Source organism: Panthera tigris, chromosome C1 (assembly GCF_018350195.1).
Source record: "Panthera tigris isolate Pti1 chromosome C1, P.tigris_Pti1_mat1.1, whole genome shotgun sequence".
NCBI classification, from domain to species: Eukaryota; Metazoa; Chordata; class Mammalia; order Carnivora; family Felidae; genus Panthera; species Panthera tigris.
Window position 1 is genome coordinate 79,586,929 of NC_056667.1, and position 20,565 is coordinate 79,607,493.

At 36.4% G+C, this 20,565-nt stretch overlaps 1 protein-coding gene across 2 annotated transcripts in view; it reads left to right on the forward strand.

Annotated features, from left to right (window-relative positions):
• The window catches only part of ABCD3 (ATP binding cassette subfamily D member 3), a 75,040-nt gene that overhangs the window by 16,105 nt on the left and 38,370 nt on the right, over positions 1-20,565 (forward strand). The window contains exons 2-4 of one of the 2 annotated variants that reach the window (XM_042997937.1): positions 8,803-8,839; positions 15,803-15,901; positions 19,723-19,811. In XM_042997937.1, the coding sequence (XP_042853871.1) occupies positions 8,803-8,839; positions 15,803-15,901; positions 19,723-19,811 (225 nt within the window). Of the gene's footprint in view, positions 1-8,802; positions 8,840-15,802; positions 15,902-19,722; positions 19,812-20,565 lie in introns of those variants that run through there. The other variant, XM_042997938.1, reaches the window with a different exon arrangement.

Here is a 20,565-nt window from a genome sequence, read left to right on the forward strand (position 1 = left end):
ACACTTAACCAACTGAGCCACCCAGGCGCCCCTTTGTGTATTTCTTTATATACAGTCTGGGGGAGGCTGGGTGGCTCAGTTGGTTAAGCAGCCAACTTCAGCTCAGGTCATGATCATACAGTTCGTGGATTTGAGCCCTGTGTCAGGCTCTGTGCTGACAGCACAGTCTGGAGCCTGTTTCAGATTCTCTGTCTCCCTCTCTCTTTGCCCCTCTCCAGCTCTCACTCTGTCTCTGTCTCTCTCAAAAATAAAATAAAAAACGTTAAAAAAATTTTTTTAAAGACAGTCTGCATTGTCTTTTAGGATGTGTTTGGCAGTTCCAACGTCTGAAATCTTTTTGGGTCTCCTTCTGTTTTCTTTAATTTCTTCTGGTTCCTGTTTATGGAGTCCGTTTGCTGTGTTCTTGGTTACTTTGATTATGGTCTGGACATTTTATTTCAAATTACTTACAGGGTTGTGCCTAGGTGGCTCAGTTGGTTAAAGAATCCAGCTCTTGACTTTGGCTTAGGTCATGATCTCACAGTTTGTGGGTTCAAGCCCTGTGTTGGGCTCTGTGCTGACAGTTTGGAACCTGCTTGGGATTCTCTCTCTCTGCCTCTCCCCCTACTCATGTGCTCTGTCTCTCTCACTCTCTCAAAATAAATAAATAAACTTAAAAAAAACTAAAATTACTTGTAGGAATAGTTTTGAGGCTTATAGTAAACATACTTTTCTTTTAAGAGGAAAGTTTGCTTTTTACAGTACCTGGAGGCATTATCATTCAGGTATCATTCACGTTCAACTTAAACCAAATAAGAGCACAGTCTAAAATTTTTTTTTTTTTAATGTTTATTTATTATTGAGACACAGGGAGAGACAGAGCATGAGCAGGGGAGGGGCTGAGAGAGAGGGAGGCACAGAATCTGAAGCAGGTTCCAGGCTCTGAGCTGTTAGCACAAAGCCCGATGCGGGGCCTGAACTCACAAACCGTGAGATCATGACCTGAGCCAAAGTCGGATGCTCAACCAACTGAGCCACCCAGGCGCCCCCAGTCTAAAATTTTTAGTACAGCATTTTAATAAACGCAAAACTGACATTTCAGAGTCCATATTTTTGTTTCCCAGAGGAGTCATATCATTATGTATCCACATTATTGTCATGTTAATAATGCCTTTCAAATCAATAACTCTACTCTTGAACTTCAAATGTAAAATTTTTAAAAATTGTCTTCTGGACAATTCCATATAGTTATGTTACGGGGACTTGAAATCGAACATGTTTACAGTGAGTCCAGTTATTTCCCTAACTGCTTTTTCTTTTTTTTTTTTTTTAATGTTTATTTTTGACAGAGAGAGAGAGAAGGGGGTGTGGAGACAGACTCTGGGGCATGAGTGTGGGAGGAGCAGAGAGAGAGAGAGGGAGATACAGAATCCGAAGCAGGCTCCAGGCTCTAAGCTGTCAACACACAGCCTGACGCAAGGCATGAACTCAGGAACTGAGAGATCATGACCTCAGCTGAAGTTGGATGCTTGACCGACTGAGCCACCCAGGCGCCCCTCTGAATGCTTTTTCTACCGTTATTTTTTTTTATGGCTAACAGAATCACTGTCCTCCAGTCACTCACGGTGTAATTGTTCGTGAAACCTGAGGAAAATGATCTTTGCCTTTCATGGCATCAGTTTGGAACTGATGGTTTCTACTATCTCCTCTATCTTTACACAGTTTTTAAAGTCTCTGTTCTTCTCCACTTTTTTCCATATTCATTCGAACCTTGAACAATGTAGCGATTAGGAGTACTGAACTCCCACGCATTTGACAATCTGTGTATAATTTTGGACTTCCCCCAAATTTAACTACTAATAGCCTATTATTAACTGACCAGAAGAAGCCTTACTGATAACATAAATATTGATGAACACATATTTAGTATATTATATGGATTATGTACTGTATTCTTATAGTGAAGTAAGCTAGAGAAAAGAAACTATTACTCAGAAAATCATAAGGAAGAGAAAAATGCATTTACAGTCTCGTATTGTAAAAAATCTGTGTATAAATGGTCCCGCACAGTTCAAACCTGTATTGTTAAGGGTTGGCTGTAGTCCCAGCTCTGATCTATTTCCTCACTCTGTCATTTCTAGCAGTTTCCCTATCTTTCTTTCCATTCTGATAGCCACCACCTATGTTCAGGTCTTCACCTTCGGGCCCTAATTAACCTCATTTGGGTGTATGCCATGTACGCGCACGCACATGCACACACATGCACACACACACACACACACACAATTTGATGTGGCTATGGAAATGAATTGAAAGAGCTTAGAGATGATAAGGAAACTATTTAGAAAGTAGGTAGGAAGAGTATAGTACTTCATGTGAGAAATTTTGATGGCCTGAATTGAAGTCCTGGAAGTACAGATGAAATGAAGAGCATAAGAGAGTGATTGGATATGAAGAGTATGAGAAAGGGAGAATACTTAAGAATAATTCCCAAGTTTGTGGTTTGGGTGGTAGCTTAGATGAAGGTACATTCACTGAGTTAGGGCCCAGGTTCAGTATGAGAAGATGAAAGACTAGATTTGGGGTAGAAAAGTAAGTTTAGAAGTATTCATTAAATATTATTTAATTTTTAGAATTTTATTTTGGAATATACTAATAAATTGATTATTCCATCAACACTAATGAAGCAGTGATTTAAAACCAATTCATTGTTTACAAAAGAAAAATAATATAAAATAATCTTGGACATTAACTGGAATAAATAATTCTTTATACTCTTTTACCCCCAGCACTGGTAATGAATTGTAGCAATATTATTTCACCTATCACTTTAAATGAATGTTGATTCCATTTTTATTGACCTTAAAATTTTTGCCTGTATTTAAATGGTAAATCTGTAGAAGAACTGTAAGAAAAAAAAGTAGTATATGCTTAATTTCATGCTTATACATATTTAAGGAAGCACCAGTTTCACTTAAGGCCAATGGTGGGATCTGTAAGAATTTGTTTTTTTCCTTCAAAAGAGGTTCATACATTATCCCAAGTCTGAGAAATACTGGCCTGGAAGAATTAACTAGGTGAGAAAAGCTTTAGGGACAACATTACTGTTCTGGTTAAATAAATTCTGATTAAGGTTTTCAGAATTGTTTTCTTCCTTTTTTAGTTTGAAAGCTCTTATCTAAAAACTTCTTTGTTTTAATTCTTGACAATTTCTTTTTCCTAGTCTTTAGTTGTCTCCTCCCATCTTTAGGGAACTTCCTGCCTGTTAATTTTATATGTTTTGCCGGCAGTATTAAGGAACAATTAACTCCATCTCCCCCTCCCTCACCTCTCCAAAAATAAAGAACAAACAAAATGCACTATTCTCTTATGTTCTTAGGAAAGAATCTTTTTTGGTATCTGTTAGTATTTTTTTTTTTTTTATGGCTTTATTGAAACATTATTGATAGTAAACTGCTGATATTTAAAGTATACAACTTGATGAGTTTTGGCATGTAACATCTCTGAAATAATTATTGTAATCAAGGTAATGAACATTTCCATCATCCCAAAGTTCCTTGTGACCCTTTGTAGTCAGTCTCCTCCTTGCCCTTAGCTTGAAGCAACCACTAATCTGCCTTCTGTAACTACAGATTGGTTTTAGTTGCTCTAGAATTTCCTAAGTGGAATCATACGTTATATACTTTTTTGTCTAACTACTTTCTGTCAGCATATTGCTTTCGAGATTCATCCATGTTGTGTGTATCAATAGTTTGTTTTTTTAATTGTTGAGTACATTTTATGGATATACCACTTGCTTGTTGATGGACATTTGGATTGTTTCCAGTTTTTGACCATTAAAAATAAAGCTGCTGTGAACATTTATGTAGAGTATATGTATGGATGTATGCTTTCATTTCTCATGAGCAAATAGGAATGGCTAGGTTGTATGGTAGGTGTATGTTTAACATTGAACATTTAACATTTTTTAAATTTTTTTTTTTAACGTTTATTTATTTTTGAGACAGAGAGAGACAGAGCATGAACGGGGGAGGGTCAGAGAGAGAGGGAGACACAGAATCCGAAACAGTCTCCAGGCTCTGAGCAGTCAGCACAGAGCCTGACACGGGGCTTGAACTCACGGACCGCGAGATCACGACCTGAGCCGAAGTCGGACGCTTAACCGACTGAGCCACCCAGGCGCCCCTAACATTTTTTTTTTTAATTTTTAAAAAAAATTTTTTTTGAGACAGAGCATGAGCGGGGGGGGGGGGGGGGGGTGGGGTGGGGGGTGGGGGGGGGAGGAGCAGAGAGAGAGAGAGAGAGAGAGAGAGAGAGAGAGAGGGAGACACAGAATCTGAAGCAGGCTCCAGGCTCTGAGCTGTCAGCAAAGAGCCCAACGCGGGCCTCGAACTCACAGAACGTGAGATCATGACCTGAGCCAAAGTCGGACCCTCAACCAGCTGAGCCACCCAGGCGCCCCTGTTTAACTTTTTAAGAAACTGTTTTCCAAAGTGATTGTATCATTTTATATTCCCATCAACAGTATATAGGAAGATTCCAGTTGTTCCACATCCTTGATAATTCTTGGTATGATCAGTCTTTTTAATCTGAGCCATTCTAGTGGATGAGTGTAGTGGTGTCTCACTGTGATCTTAATTTGCATTTCTCTAAGAACTAAGGGAATGTTTGAGCATTATTCATGTGTTTATTTTCCATCCATACATTTTCCTTGGCACAGTGTCTGTTTAAATCTTTAAAGGAATTGTCTTCTTATTTGACTTAAGATTATTATGTATTCTGAATATGCCTTTTTCTGGGATATGTTTTGTTTTGTTTTGTTTTTAAGTTTACTTATTCTGAGAGAGAGCACATGAGGTGGGGAGGAGCAGAGAGAGAATCCCAAGCAGGCTCTGCACTAGTAGCCTGAGATCACCACATGAGCCGAAATCAAGAGTTGCATGGTTAACTGAGCCATCCAGGTGCTTCTGGAAATATGCTTTATAAATATTTTCTTTATCTTTTGAAGAACAAACATTTAAAATTTTGATGAAATCCAAGTTATTGATTTTTTTTTTTTTTTTCTGGTACAGCTTGTATTTTGTGTGTCCTATTTAAGAAGTCTTTGTTTTAACTCAGGGTTACTAAGGTTTTTTTCCTGTTTTCTTCTAGAAGTTTCATAGTTTTAGCTCTTACATTTAGGTCTGTGTTCCACTTCCATTTCTTTTTTGTATATGGTGTGCAGTAAGTGGTAGGATTAATTTATTTTACATATGGCTGTCCAGTTGATCTGATACATTTGTTAAAAAGATTGTTCTTGGGGCACCTGGGTGGCTCAGTTGGTTAAGCGTCTGACTTTGGCTCAGGTCGTGACCTGGTGGTTTGTGAGTTTGAGTCCTGTGTTGGGCTCTGTGCTGACAGTTCAGAACCTGGAGCCTTTGTCTCCCTCTTTGTCCCTCCCCTACTTGTGTTCTATCTCTCTTTCTTTTTCTCTCAAAAATAAATAAACATTAAAAAATTTACATAAAAAAAGATTATTCTTTCCCCATTCAATTATCTTAGCACCTTTGTCTTAAATCAATTGGCCATAGGTGGAGCTGGATGCTGCACTTGATCCCGCAACCCTGGGATCATGACCTGAGCCAAAATGAAGAGTCAGATGCCAAGGGTGCCTGGGTGGCTCAGTCATTTGAGCATCTGACTCTTGATTTTGGCTTAGGTCATGATCCCATGGTCAAGGGATTGAGCCCCTGTGTCTGGCTCCGTGCTGAGCATGGAGCCTGGTTAAGATTCTCTCTCTCTCTCTCTCTCTCTCTCTCTCTCTCTCTCCCTCTCTCTCCCTCTCTCTCCCTCTCTCTCCCTCTCTCTCCCTCTCTCTCCCTCTCTCTCCCTCTCTCTCCCTCTCTCTCCCTCTCTCTCCCTCTCTGCCTCTGCCCCTCTGCCACTTGCACTTACCCTCTGTCTCTAAAATTAAAAAAAAAACAAAAAACTTTTCTGATGAGATTGGTGGCAGTATTAACAAATATAATTTTTAAAATATTGCATAATAAAATATATTACATTTGGAAGGTCTGCTACACAACTCAGTGAATCAGTATTTTCCAAAACTCAAATGCATATTACAAAATTTTGCATGGATAAAATATCCACCAAAAGTAATGTACTATAGACCAATGGATTTTATTGTATAGGGTACAAAGAGGTTCATTGATTTCATACTGCACTGTAACATTATAGTTATGAAAATTATGAAGTACTCCCATTTGACAACTATCTGTATCACAATAGAAAGAATGACTCTGATATGAGAACCCAGTTTTCTTCTATTAAGTCAGACATGAATAAGATTTTCCGAAATATAAGACAGTGCCACTTTCCTAACTAACTTTTTTGTTTGGGAAAATATAGCTATTTTTATAAAAAATTTATGTAACATTATCTTTAAATGAATTTTGTTGTACTCTGAAATGTAACAAGACAACTATTGACTAATGACTGTTGTAGTTATTACAGATACCTTGCCATTAGTGTAAAAATCAGCAATATATTTTGAACACGTTGACCTTTATTTTAATGCATTTCGCTGGTTAGTTGATCTTTTTGGTAGCCAAAGAATACACAAGAGTAGAAGACATGACTGTCGTAGAGCCTTTTTTAGTTTCATAAGATAAAAATCAAGAAAAGGTAAATACTTAATATTTGTTAGAATTGAATCTGCCTACTGGTAAGTAGATCATGTTTTGGAAGTAAATTAACTTCTCTCCAGGCTGTAGCATGACATTTCAAGTGAAAACATGTAACTCAATAATTAGGATTCTGGCATACTAATTCTAATAAATTCTAATTTATCATAAAATTTATCATAAAATTCTAATTTATCCTAAATGATCTACATATATTTATGTAGCTAGTGTCTTCAATATTGAGAACTTTCATGGAAAACATTAAATAATTCTTTTTTTTTAAGTTTATTTATTTATTTGGAGACCGAGAGTATGAGTGGGGGAGGGGCAGAGAAAGGGGGAGAATCTCAAGCAGGCTCCATGCTGTCAGCGCCTGACGGCCAGGCTAGAACTCGCAAAACTGAGATCGTGACCTGAGTCGAAATCCAGTGTGGGATGCTCAACCGACTGAGCCACCCAGACACCCCTTAAAGAATTGTTTTAAAAAGTGGAATTTAGGGGCGCCTGGGTGGCTCAGTCGGTTAAGCGTCCGACTTCAGCTCAGGTCATGATCTCGCGGTCCGTGAGTTCGAGCCCCGCGTCGGGCTCTGTGCTGACAGCTCAGAGCTTGGAGCCTGTTTCAGATTCTGTGTCTCCCTCTCTCTCTGACCCTCCACCGTTCATGCTCTGTCTCAAAAATAAATAAACGTTAAAAAAAAAAAATTAAAAAATTAAAAAGTGGAATTTAGAAAGCCTGTAAAAGAGAGCTCATAATTAATTGCACCTGCCTGAACATATATATAAAGGCATTTTCTAAAACAGTTTTACAATCTCATAAAAAATTTAAAACAGAAAAGCAATCCTGTAATACAATTGAAAATAGAAAAAATAATAAACCCAAGCACTCTTAGAATAAGAGCATTTACTAAACTGTAGTTAAGTTTGGCTTGCTAGCCTTGTTCAGTGATCTGGTATCTTATAACTGAAAGTGTTCATTTTAGATTGTTGGAGCCCCACTAAGTGTTGAACATAGAGGATTGAACAATATATGCCCCCTGTAGACACGGAGGTATGCTACCCACATTCCCCTCAAATAAGGGCTTACTGTCCAGCTATAAGGAGTTGGATAACCAAGTGACCCCTTCTGCCTGCATCTTAGAGTCTGCCTTTGTTACAGAGTCACCTTCCCCAAGTGATTGACCTTTCTGGACCAGCATGCATTTGTAGACTGAACAAGGAAAAGGTAAAAAGACCTGGCCTTTTCAACCTTTCACAGAGCACTCTTATGGACAGTACTTGCTACAGGGTTTCCTGCCTGGTTGGTTGAAATTTTATTGGGCCTGCATCACAGTTTGAGTTTTGTCTAGACTTGCTTTCCTTTCATAGGTATTGATCCCCAGTAAACATTTTGTACCCCAAACAGCACCTCATGTCTACTTTGGAGCGACCAACCTGCAGTAGCTCCTGATCTCATGGAACTGATTTATAGGGAGGAATTATCCATCAAAAGAGATTTAAAATGTGATCAGTGTTGTACAGAATTATAGGGTTCTATGATAGTGTGTTACAAAAAGAACCTAAGCCTGATTATTATGTTGTTTAGGGAGGTAACCTAAATTAGTGGTCAGACCTAGATGTAATTACCAGATTAATCGCTTTTGAATAGCATGAACCATGCCACTTATGTACCAAGTCAGTTTTCTATTTGTAACATGAATGGCACATGGTCCTTCCTCCTTTAGGCCACTAATCTGGGATTGCTCACATGGCTGGGAGAAGATTCCTAGCAGCAAGAGAGCCCAGTGCACAAATAGTTTGCAAGCCCTTGCTTGTGTTAATTTGCTAATATCCCATTGGTGGAAGCAGTTTGCATGGCCAAACCTTGATTCAAAGATGGAGAAATAGACTCTGCCTCTCCATGGGAAAATGAGTGTGTGTGTATTAAAAATTAATGATACAATGCTTGATATAGTAGTAGTTAACATATTGAGCATTTTCTCTAAATAATACTTAGTAAGGGGCAGCTGGAGTATTATATTTAATATGTTCTATCTTTGTGTGATATGAAAAAGAAGGAACTCACTTGGAGAATTTGGTATATTCTTCTGATGTCTTAAAATAATTTTTATGATGGGAACAGTTTGCAAATAAAGCTCTTTCTCTTTTCTTTTTTCCTCTGCAGTAAGAAAAATGGAAAACCACCATTACAGAACAATGAGGTAAAATTTTAAATAACCTACTCTTTGGGATTTCATGTATTTCATTTATTTTGTTACATAAATTTGAATTAGGATAAAATGATATTAGAATTAGAAGGGAACTTATTATTCAATCCACTGTTTATTATAGGAATTCTTTTTGAAATAGGATTCCTTGATAGGTGACTTCCAGTATTTACTTGAATCTGTTCATATGATGAGGAGTAGTAACACCTAGGAGGCAGCCATTACTGTATTAGTTCCAGCCCATAATGAGATTAATCTTCCCCTCTACCCTCTTAGTGATTGATTCTATTTTGTCTTTTGTAGCCATATAGGACAAGCCTGCTCTGTTTTCTCTAATAGACTTTCATATTGTTTGAAGATAGTTTATCTATCTTCTATCTATCTGTCATGGTTTCCAATCTTTTTCAATTCCATATACATTCTTCTGGACCTACACTGATTAGTTTCTCTAGACATTATTCTTAGTCTAGAACACTTGACTAGCATGGACTATATCAGCACTATTACCTCTCTTAATATGAAAGCCATATTGCTGAAATTCAGCCTAGAATTACATTTATATCTTTGCTCCTAACTGCTGTTTACATTGAATTGAGTTTTTGGTAGATTGTAACCTTCATTTATCCTTAAAAAAAATTATTTTAATGTTTGTTTATTTTTGAGAGAGAGACAGAGGGCGAGCGGGGGAGGAGCCACCCAGGCGTCCTTCCTTCAGTTACTTTCTGTTGAACAACTCTGTTGGCAGATTCCCTACATCTGTATTCATCAGTTGAATTTCTTCTTTAATAACAGCTTTATTGAGATATAATTTATAGACTATAAGATTTATCCATTCAAGGATACAGTTCAGTATATTCGCAGAGTTGTGTGGACTAATTTTAGGAAATTGTCTTCTCCCCAAAAAGAAATTCCATACCCATTAACAATCACTCCTCATTAACCTCTTCTTTTAGACCCCAGTAATCACTAATCTATTTTCTATTTCTGTGATTTGCCTGTTTCAGAAATTTTATGTAAAAAGAATCATATAATATGTGGTATGTTATGACTGCTTCTTTTATTTAGCATGACATTTTCAAGGTTCATTTGTGTTGTTGCATGTATCAGTATTTCATTCCTTTTTATTGCCAAATAATATTCTGTTGCATAGATTTACCACATTTTATTTATCCATTTATCAGTTGAGGGAAATTTAGGTTGTTTTCATTTTTAGGTTATAAGGAATAATGCTGCTATGAACATTCATGTGCAAATTTTTGTGTGAACCTGTGTTTTCATTTCTTTTGAGTAAATACCTAGAAGTGGAATTGCTGGATCATATGGTAACTTAGTTGATTTATTTTAAATAAATATTTATTTCTATACATGGCAGCTTATTGGATATGTGTTATTAGTCTATACTATAGTATGTCTGTACTGTTAGTGTAAGTTTGAATGTAATTCTGACGTCTAATAAGTCCGGTAGAAGGCATTCTCCATAATTAAAATTTTAGTTACTTATTTATTTATTTTAATATTTATTTATTTTTGAGAGAGAGAGACAGAGCATGAGCAGGGGAGGGGCAGAGAGAGAGGGAGACACAGAATCTGAAGCAGGCTCTAGGCGCTGAGCTGTCAGCAAAGAGCCTGACGTGGGACTCGAACTCACAAACTGTGAGATCATGACCTGAGCCGAAGTCAGATACTTCACTGACTGAGCCACCCAGGCGCCCTAAAATTTTTTGATGCTTGTTTATTTTTGAGAGAGATACAGAGAGCTCAAGTGGGGGAGGGGCAGAGAGAGAGGGAGACACAGAATCCAAAGCAGGCCCCAGGCTCTGAGCTGTCAGCACAGAGCCTGATGTGGGGCTCAAACCCATGACCCATGAGATCATGACCTGGACCACCCAGGTGCCCCATTTTCAGTAATTTAAATTGGCCTTCTCATTCTTCTTCAGAATTGCTGATATTATTGACTATGTAATTAGGACCAAGGAGGTTACTCCAGCATCTCTTAATCTTTATTTGTTTGCTTGTTTTCGGTTATGGTTTATTTGGCTATGACTATATCCAACTATAGCAAAATCAGTTTCATATTTCTTTATTAAGGGCCACAGTAATTTTCTAAGAACATCAATTCTTGATAAGTTTATTGATTCATTTATAAAGTCGATCTCTCAACAAATATTGATTGATCCCTTCATATATGTCTAGTTATTGGTCTTGTCTCTGGGTATACAGCAGATATGAATATAAGTCCTTACCCTTGTGGAGCTTACATTATACATGTCAGTTAATATACTAGTAAAATGTTCTTAACAAAGAAGAAAATGGGAAGAGTTAGACATGACTTATTCCTAGTAAACTCATGCTGGCTTCTAGTAATTAGTGTCTCTTAATGTACCCAGATCTTCCATATAATGTCTGTTCTCTGAATATTCCAGAGATTGATGTCAAAATTGCTGTTCTTTGGTTTCTGTGATCTTTTTCTCTGACTGTGAAGAATGGGACAAGGTTTGTTTATCTCAATGTCTGGCATATTTCCATCTTCATAATCTCATATCTAAATTATATCTGAGTAATCAAACCTTAATTATCTTAGTTATATCTACCATCTGCATCATATCATATCAAGTTCTAGGACATCATTAAAACTTGTCAGTACAGCTAAATTCATTCACTGATTCTTTAATTTCTATTTTTGTATAACTTTTTTTTAGCATATACTTATTTGCTCATTGTATAGTGTGAGCAAGATAACTTTATGTTAGATTAAATAGTTGACAAAGGGATATAATACAGTATGCACACTTATACCACATTTGTAAAATTTATAGGAAGTGAGCACATATACACATATATACATATATGCTGAAATGAAATCTGATGGGATATTTGCCTGGTAGTTGATGTCTCTAAATGATAGGTATAGGCTCCTTATTTTTGCTCTTCAGACTTTTTAATTTTTCTGTAGTTAATGTGTTACTTAGGAGGGAAAGCAGTTAAAAAGGGAATGTTTTTTTCATTGAAATTTTTTTATAATGTTTGGTGGGATGGTACAATTTTCACAAGACATGAGATTTAAGAAGAAGATTTAATAGAGTTACACAGTAGTATAAAGACATAGTTGAGTTGATTTAAAAATACTTATTTAATTTTGATGGCAGTATACATGACATAAAACTCAAAATATATAAAGGTAAACACAGTACTGTGTTTATGGGGAACCATAAATTCAAATGGAGAATTTAGCATTCCCATGCATGTTTTATACTGATGGGGTGTTTGTATGTATGTGTAGCTTCATAAACATTAGTGTAAGTAGAACTATTTTGCATATTAAAAATTCTATAAATTGAATCATGGATGTATCATTCTACTTTTTTTCAGCTTAATGTTTTTTAGTTTCAATGTTAATGTCTGTGTTGATAGCTGAAGATCTAGTTAATGTAACTGGTCTGTAGTATTTTGTTGTATAAATAGGAGCTGCTTCCTTTTTTACAGGTGTGTAGAATTTTCATTGCATAAATTTTCTATAATTTATATACTATATCATTATTGATGCATATTTAGGTTTTGATTTTATGATAATATACGGTGTGCAGATGTTTTTCATTTATGTGTTTAAGCATATGTGCCCGAATACCAATAGGATAAGTTCCTAAAAGTAAATATGCTGTGTTATTTTACATTTTACACCCCGTGTACATTTTACATTTTGTTAGTTGCTATTATAGGTATTACATGATAGTCGTATCAATTTGCACTTTCCCAACAATATACCGGAATGCTTACACTCTTGTCAGCGCCATATGACCTTTTATTTTATTTGCTGTTTCAAACATCTGTTTTAGTTCATTCTAGTTCATCTCACCTTTCTAAGTTGATTGGCACATCATTTGGAACTTCTTTTTGCCCTTTGACCTAGTTGCCTCCTGAGTGTTAGGTACATTATTTTCTGGTTGCATTTTTCTTTCATTATTTATTTTTTTTTATTTTTAAAAAAATTTTTTTTTTTCAACGTTTTTTATTTATTTGTGGGACAGAGAGAGACAGAGCATGAGCGGGGGAGGGGCAGAGAGAGAGGGAGACACAGAATCGGAAACAGGCTCCAGGCTCCGAGCCATCAGCCCAGAGCCTGACGCGGGGCTCGAACTCACGGACCGCGAGATCGTGACCTGGCTGAAGTCGGACGCTTAACCGACTGCGCCACCCAGGCGCCCCTCTTTCATTATTTAAATGGTCTTTATCTAATGGTTTGCTTTTTCTATAATTTAAGTTTTAAATTTGTAACATCAAGGTGTTTTTTTTGTATTTTTAAAGAAATAGTGGGAAGTTCCAGGTGGGGAAAGTCAATTGTGAAATTGAAGTGAATTCATAGGATGGTCTAGTAGTGCTTATGAAATGTACTGTCTCTGTAGATGCTCTCCTTTAGATTGGTTTCAGGTATGAGTTTTATTACGTGTCAAGACTGGTAGAGCATTTTGGTACGTCTTCAGCCTTTCTGAGCCAGCCTTCTAGTCCAGGGGTTTCTTTGCAAAACATGCGGTGATGACTTTAGGAAGTATATATGCAGTTCCTTCATGGCTTGAAATGAAATGCAAATCAAGTCAGGCTTTCAGAAAGCTTATGGGTTAGGAGTGGTGACAATAGGAGCAGTAATAAAAGAGGAGGAAGAATTATATACCAAGTAGCTGTTAATATTTTAAAGTGCTTCAATGTGACTTTCTTATAACTTTTCTAAAACTGTCCTCATTGTTTTCCCTAGATCGTTTTTTGAAAGCAACTAGAAATAGGTAATCCTCTGTTTAAGTCAGAAGATGGCCATTTAATTTATTACTACTCTGTTTATTCAAGGTATTGACTACATGTGCAGTGAGGTGTGGTAGGGAGGCAGTGACAGGAGGAAAAACTTGAAAGTAGAAGTTTTAACTTTTTTTTTAAAGGCAGTTGATATCTATTGCCTTGTCTTTATTTTTTTCTTCCTATATTTTGTCAGTTGGGGGAAGTAAAAGGGGAGATTTCAGTTGAAGTTGTAGGGTTTAGTTTGAGAAGAATAAGCTAGCTAAAGTAAATAGACTGGGGGCGCCTGAGTGGCTCAGTTGGTTAAGCATCCCACTTTGGCTCAGGTCATGATCTCACAGTTCATGAATTTGAGTCCCACGTTGGGCTTGCTGCTGTCCGTGCAGAGCCTGCTTCAGATTCTCTCTCAGTCTCCCGCCCCTAACCCATTCCTGCTCGCTCTCTCTCAAAAATAAATAAAAACATTAAAAAATATATTAAAAAAAACAAATAGACTGTAAGTAGCACTTTTGGTCTATTTTACTTACTGGTGTATCCACATCATTCAGAACAGTGCCTGGGACTGAGTGAGTATTTATTGAATGAATGCATGCATGTGTGAATGAAGTAGACTGGGCCTCTAATTCAGTAGAACGAGTTTTGCAACCTTCATAAGGTTTGAAAGACCTAAGCTCTGTTCTAGCAGTAACAGGGTAGGCTGATTGTTACCCATCTTAGTCTTCCTGATGTAACTGTACAAATACAGTGCCTTCAGACTTCCTTTCTTGGTTTACAGTTCTGTAATGCAGTCAGTGCCTGTTAAGATTATATAAATATAAGGCACTTAGCACAGTGTCTGACATACAGATGGAAGATTATTATTATTCTAATTCAGTATACAAACTATTCATTTCAGGTTCATCAGCTTAGATGAAACATATTTACACTAAAGTTTAACTATAGAATTTACTATACCATGGGTATTGTTTATCAAGAGCCTAGTAGTTAACAAATAAGTAACTTTGATTATGGGAAGTGGGGAAGGGTCTAGGGAGGGGATGGGATCCTTCTGGTGTGTGTTGCCTACTGCAGGAAGTTTCTCCTGTATATTCTTCCAAACAGTCCAGGGGTAATAAAGTAAATAGCCTCTACCATACCCAGTTCATCTTACATTTTCTTTATCCTTGCGAACACTTAAAAGAAGAAATGTCTGAGGATGGTAAGATTAATCACTGCTCTTAAGTTTCTTCAGTGGTTTCCCACTACACTGGCAATAAACTCTAAGTCCTTACTGTGGCCTCAAGGGTCTGTCTTTTGCAGGCCATGTCAACCTCTTCAGCTTTTCTCATTTTTATTCTCTTTGCTTTAGCATTTCTATACTCTTGCTCTTCGGTGTACGCACTAATTTTAATTCTCAACGCTGGGTTTTTGTGTTTGGTGTTCCCTGTGCTTGACTACCCTCCTGTCCCAAAGTTATCACATGGCTTCACTTTATGTCGCAGCTTGAATGTCACCTCCCCAAAGAGCTCTTGCTTTCATCCTAGCTGAATCCGTCTTTTTCTTCTGGTCCTGCCTAGTGTACCTGTAACAATTTATTGGTTTATTTTTATCTGTATTTCTCCTGTTAGAATGTGAGCTGTAGGAGTAAAGGTACCTTGTCTTAGAGTTTACGAGGAAGAGAGAGTGAGTTGGTAGATTGCATGTTGGAAATGCTAAATGATAAATATAGGAAACTAAAAGTTCCCGGTAATTAATACCAGGAAAATTCCTGTTCAGGATTTTAAAAACATTCTACTGTTAATCAGGAAGTGGATAATAGTAAGTACTTGACCATTTCTTAGCTGTCTCTCTGATCTCATCTTCTGCTTCTATCCTTTGCTTCTATGCTTCTAGTTCCAGCCAGATTGCCATTTCGTTGTTCCTCAAGCAACTAAATGAGCTTTCACCTTGGCATTTTACACTTGCTGTTTCTTCTGCTTGCAGTGTTCTCCCGGATATTCCCGTGGCCCAGAACTTCTCACTTCTTCAGTTTCTGATAACATTTTATTTTCTTGAAAGCATGTTTGAAGAGCAGTGCAAGTTTGCACTCTCTGAATGCAATATCCATTTTGATAATTGTTATTACTGACTTCGATGAAATGTGGTTCTTTAATCTTATTTGTTATAAATATCTTAACTTTTTTTGTTTTAATGTAGAAAGAGGGGAAAAAAGAGCGAGCTGTGGTGGACAAGGTGTTTCTTTTAAGACTCACACGGATTCTGAAAATCATGGTCCCTAGAACATTTTGTAAAGAGGTAAGTCTTATGAAATTATATTGTTTAACTTTTGAGGTTACATGAGATCAGACCAATAGCTTTTGTTATTCTACAGGTCAGATGTTTTCTGTGTAGGTAATGAAGACTCCTACTAAGTTTTAATTTTTTTTTAATCATCTCCTGTCATGTAAGTACTCTTGTTGTTTGGTGCCAATTTTTAAATAGTTTTCTCTTGTTTATGAAATATTCATTATATTTTGTGTGACATGCTAGATAGAGTACTTCACTGCAGCTACCTTAAATGGTGTTGTATTTTTTAATTAATTAATTTGAGGGAGAAAGAGAGGGTGTGTGTGCACTTGAGCTGGGGAGGGGCAGGGAGAGGGGAGGGGAGAGAGAGAGAGAGAGAGAGAGAGGGAGAAAGAAAGAGAGAAAGAGAAAGAGAAAGAATGAATATCCTAAACAATCTTGGAGGAGCCTGGTATGGGGCTTAATCCCATGACCGTGAGACCATGAGCTGTGCTGAAGTTGAGTCAGATGCTTAACCAACTGAGCCACCCAAGTGCCCCCGTATTGTTTTCTTATAGCTAAATTCTGTTAATAAAAACAAGATTAAATTTAGAAAGACAAACATTTTTATATCATTGAGATATTAACAAGTCACATTGATTTATGGATGGAATATGTTTGAGGGTTATGCTTTTGTATTTGATTAAATATGTTTTTGAGATGCCCAAAATGATATATGAATTTTCCCAGTAGTTTCAGTAAGTGAGCTGGTTCTAGGAATAAATTTTTATTATCTTTTCCTTTGCCCTTTTAATCAGTATTACCTTTATCATTATTTGAGGAGTATTTTTAATGATTAAAAAATAAGATAATGCTGTGTTCTCCATCTTTAGTCACCGTCTGTACCACTAGAAATATCATTACCTTTCACTCTCTTTCCCATAATTCATCTTTTCAGTCACTGGGATTGGATCATTTTTCATTCTGAATATTCTTAACCTGGATATTGTAGTGTTCTTTAGTTAGTTTCACTTCAAAGAAGCTCCCCTTTTTATCTTCTCTGCCAAATTTATTTTCTCGAAATGTGTTTTCCATTGTTCACATTTTAAAAACCATTAGCCTTATAATCTGTGAATAGCAAGAAAAAGATAGGAAGTTCCCAGTGCACTGTAATCCCCAAAGAGAATGCACATTCCTTCGTCACACTGGACTTGCTCTCTTTCTACTTCACTTTGGCATGGTGGCTTGTGGATTCCACCGTTATGCAACTGTAAAAAATAATTTAGTAGCATTTTTTCCCCCAAATAAGATAGAGATAATGCATGTTCCTTGAAGAAAAATTGGAAAATGCAGGTAGATTTTTTTCTTCTTGGTACCTATTAGCCTCTCAGAACTTCTGTTGTTATTTTGGTGTATAGTACATATTTTAATAAAAATGAGATCACACTGACACTTTTTAAATCTGCTCCTTTCTTTATTTTTAAATGTTTTGTAGGGTAAGTCACAACCTGACTTTGACCTGTCTTTCAGTATCATCTGCTTAGAATATTCTTTGCTATTTTGTAGTCAGGCTCTGTGCTCTTGTGCTTTCATGACCTCATGTCTACGACATCCTGCCCTCTACCCCAGCAAAAACAGATATTGATAAAAAGTAGCTTAATGCTCAGTATCTTCTTGTGAAGTTTTCTCATTCTCCAACCACCTGACTGAAGAATTCTTATTTAAAATACAAACTTCTCTGGAAAGATTTGTATATTCCCCTCTTATGAGTTAGCAGTTCAGTACTTATTTGACCTTTTAGCAAGGGTTTGCTGAGCATAAAATGAATGTGAGACATTGGATGGGTCTCCGGGAATTAGTAAGGAAGATAAGAAGGGCCTAAATTGGCCAACCTCGCAGCTTTGTCTAGGCCTAGCCATGCTGCAGAGTCATTTTGCACACTATCTTTGAGAAATATAAAAATCCAAGTTTAACCCCAGTTCACCAAAGTGAAGTAAACTCCCATAGAAATCACAGGAGATTGGAAGTAGGGATAGAGAGACTAACTGATTTAGGAAATAGAGAAATGATAATACTGCATATGGATATATGGAAGTTGATCTATATCATGAGGTAAAGGACTGCCTAAATCAGTGCAGATCTTTAGTTTATGACATGTTCACAGACCCATTAACCGTGGGAATAGTAGTGATTCTAAGGACTTCTTTGTAGAAAGGTGCTTCAGGAGTGTCAGTAATCAAAGTTTGCCAGATTTTGCTAAAGTGAGCCAAGTCAGGTGGGTACTTATTTCAGGGAAAAATTAAGCCAAGAACATAAAATGAAGGAAAAAAGAAACTATCTTTGTCTAGTGTTTCCTTTATATGTCAGTGATTAATTTAGGATTGAAATTGTGTTTAAGATCTGAATTGAAAGTTAGCATTACAGTTAAAGTGACATCTGCCCATAGTGTTTATTGAAATGAAGAGATTCTTCTGTTGCCAGTTGCATACCTAACTTTCAGATGGTGGCGAGTGTAGGAAGATGGTATCTTTGCTTTCTGGCAGATGTTGGGGTAGCAGCTTTCACTGCTCAGTTACACAGACTTTCTTTGACATTGTCTTTTCTTGTGGTTTCGTTGTTCTGTGTTTATGACTCCCTGCCTCGTCTTCATGGAAAGTGCTGTATTTTGAGTACCTTCACCTTTTTAAAAAACTATTTGTTTTGTAAAAGTTACATAAATAATAGTTGCAGTTCCCACTCGACTCCATATCTTTAACTTTAAATACATTATCCAACAAATGTCCCTGCTGCCACATGTCCTCTTCCCTGACTTGAGCTTCTATGTTACTGTCATTATTCCTCCAGTTTAGAAGATTTAAGTGGGGTCAGCTTTGAATGGTGTGTGTGTTGGAGGTTGGAGGGTAGGCTCTCATCTCGCAGAGAGAGTTGACTCCTCACTCAGTCTCTCATCTTTTCCCCTCGGTGATCTGTTTTCCACAGCATTGTTTAAGTAATGTCCCCTAAATGACACTTTTTCACATTTTGTTCTACTTAGAGGCTTACAGTAGCTTAATTCTGGTAAATTCTGCTGGATATGCAATACCATTATTCATACGGTTTTAATCTATTTTCTGTTTCCCATTAAATCCTTCATCTTTCTTTACTCATAATCCTCATTCTCTCCTTTGTTTTCCTTGGTCTGTTTGATTTGTTCCTAATGTCATAACCCTCTTTTGCCACCCCAGGCCTTCCTGTCCTGCCACTTATCACATGAAGCGATGGAAATATACTTGTCTCCTATGCTCTGTTTTCTTATTTTTTATTTCTTATTTTATATGTAAATCTTATTTTATTTCTTATTTTATGTGTAAATAACTAAATTGAGGGCAGGGGCAGTATTAGAGATTTTTCTAACAAATTGAACCAAATTTATTCCATTAGGCAAACTTTTAGCCTTTAATATGTGTTAGTTATTTAACTGTACATTAACAGTTACTGTCCTTTTTCTTTATTACACTTGTATATTCACAGTACAGGACAATCATAATACACTGTGCCTCAGGTAATTTAAGTTCTACTGCTACCTTCTGTTATTGGCTAATTGTATGAAGGGAAGTCGTTTGACCTGCCTGGGATTCACTTTGAATTCTGGATGACAGAGTTAGATTAAATGATTTTAAGGCTTTTTTCATTTGTATTTTTAAATTCTTTTAAAATTATATTTAAAAATTACCTGTAGGTAAAATGTCAGCTACTGTATTAAAGCTAGAATAAAGATTTGAATTTAGAAATCAAAAATCTTTACCAAAATAATGTTTCTTTTAATCTTTAAAAATGCATTTATTTAATTTACTGTGACTGGTTTATTTTAGACAGGTTACTTGATACTTATTGCTGTTATGCTGGTGTCTCGAACATACTGTGATGTTTGGATGATTCAAAATGGGACACTCATTGAAAGGTACTTTTCTATTCACCTTCCTCCTATATGTATAAAATACTAATTTGTCTCCTATATAACATTATCTTAAGCAAGAAATAGATTCTAAATTACATATAAATATTTAACTCAGGTGATGTATTTGTTCATTTACTTAAATGAGTGTTTCCCATGTGCCAGGCACCACGCTACTCTGTGATAGGGATATATTGGTGAACAGGAGAGACCCTGTACCAAGCCCTGCAGAGCTGACAGTTTATACAGGGCTCGGGACAAATAAACAAATTAAAAGGCAGTGTATTAAATGCTGTAATAGGGGTTTAAAAAAGTCACCAAGTTGGATATTTGAAATTAATCAGATAATTTGGAGGAAAAGATCAGAGCATTTCAGGGAATCACACTGAGAATGTTTACTGGAAAGAAGAAAACAATTCTTAGACATTTTCTTCAATTTTTGAAGTTAGTGCTTTATTATGTTTTTTTCAATATAGTCTTTCTGTATATTATCACTACATGTGATCATTTTGAATTTAAAAACAGTAACAGCTGGGATATTAACATTTATCTTAATAAAGATTTTACTCCTTATGATACCAATTTGAACATCAGAGTAAAATATTTTTCTTGGAATTCTATTTCCTAGTGTGCAATATTTTATCGGAGAATTTCTTAAAGTACTTAATTAATCTAAATTAATTCGTTCATTTGAATGACAGTACTTAAAATTTTTTAATGTTCCCAAATTTTGAAATAAGGGTTGATTTTTTTTTTTTTT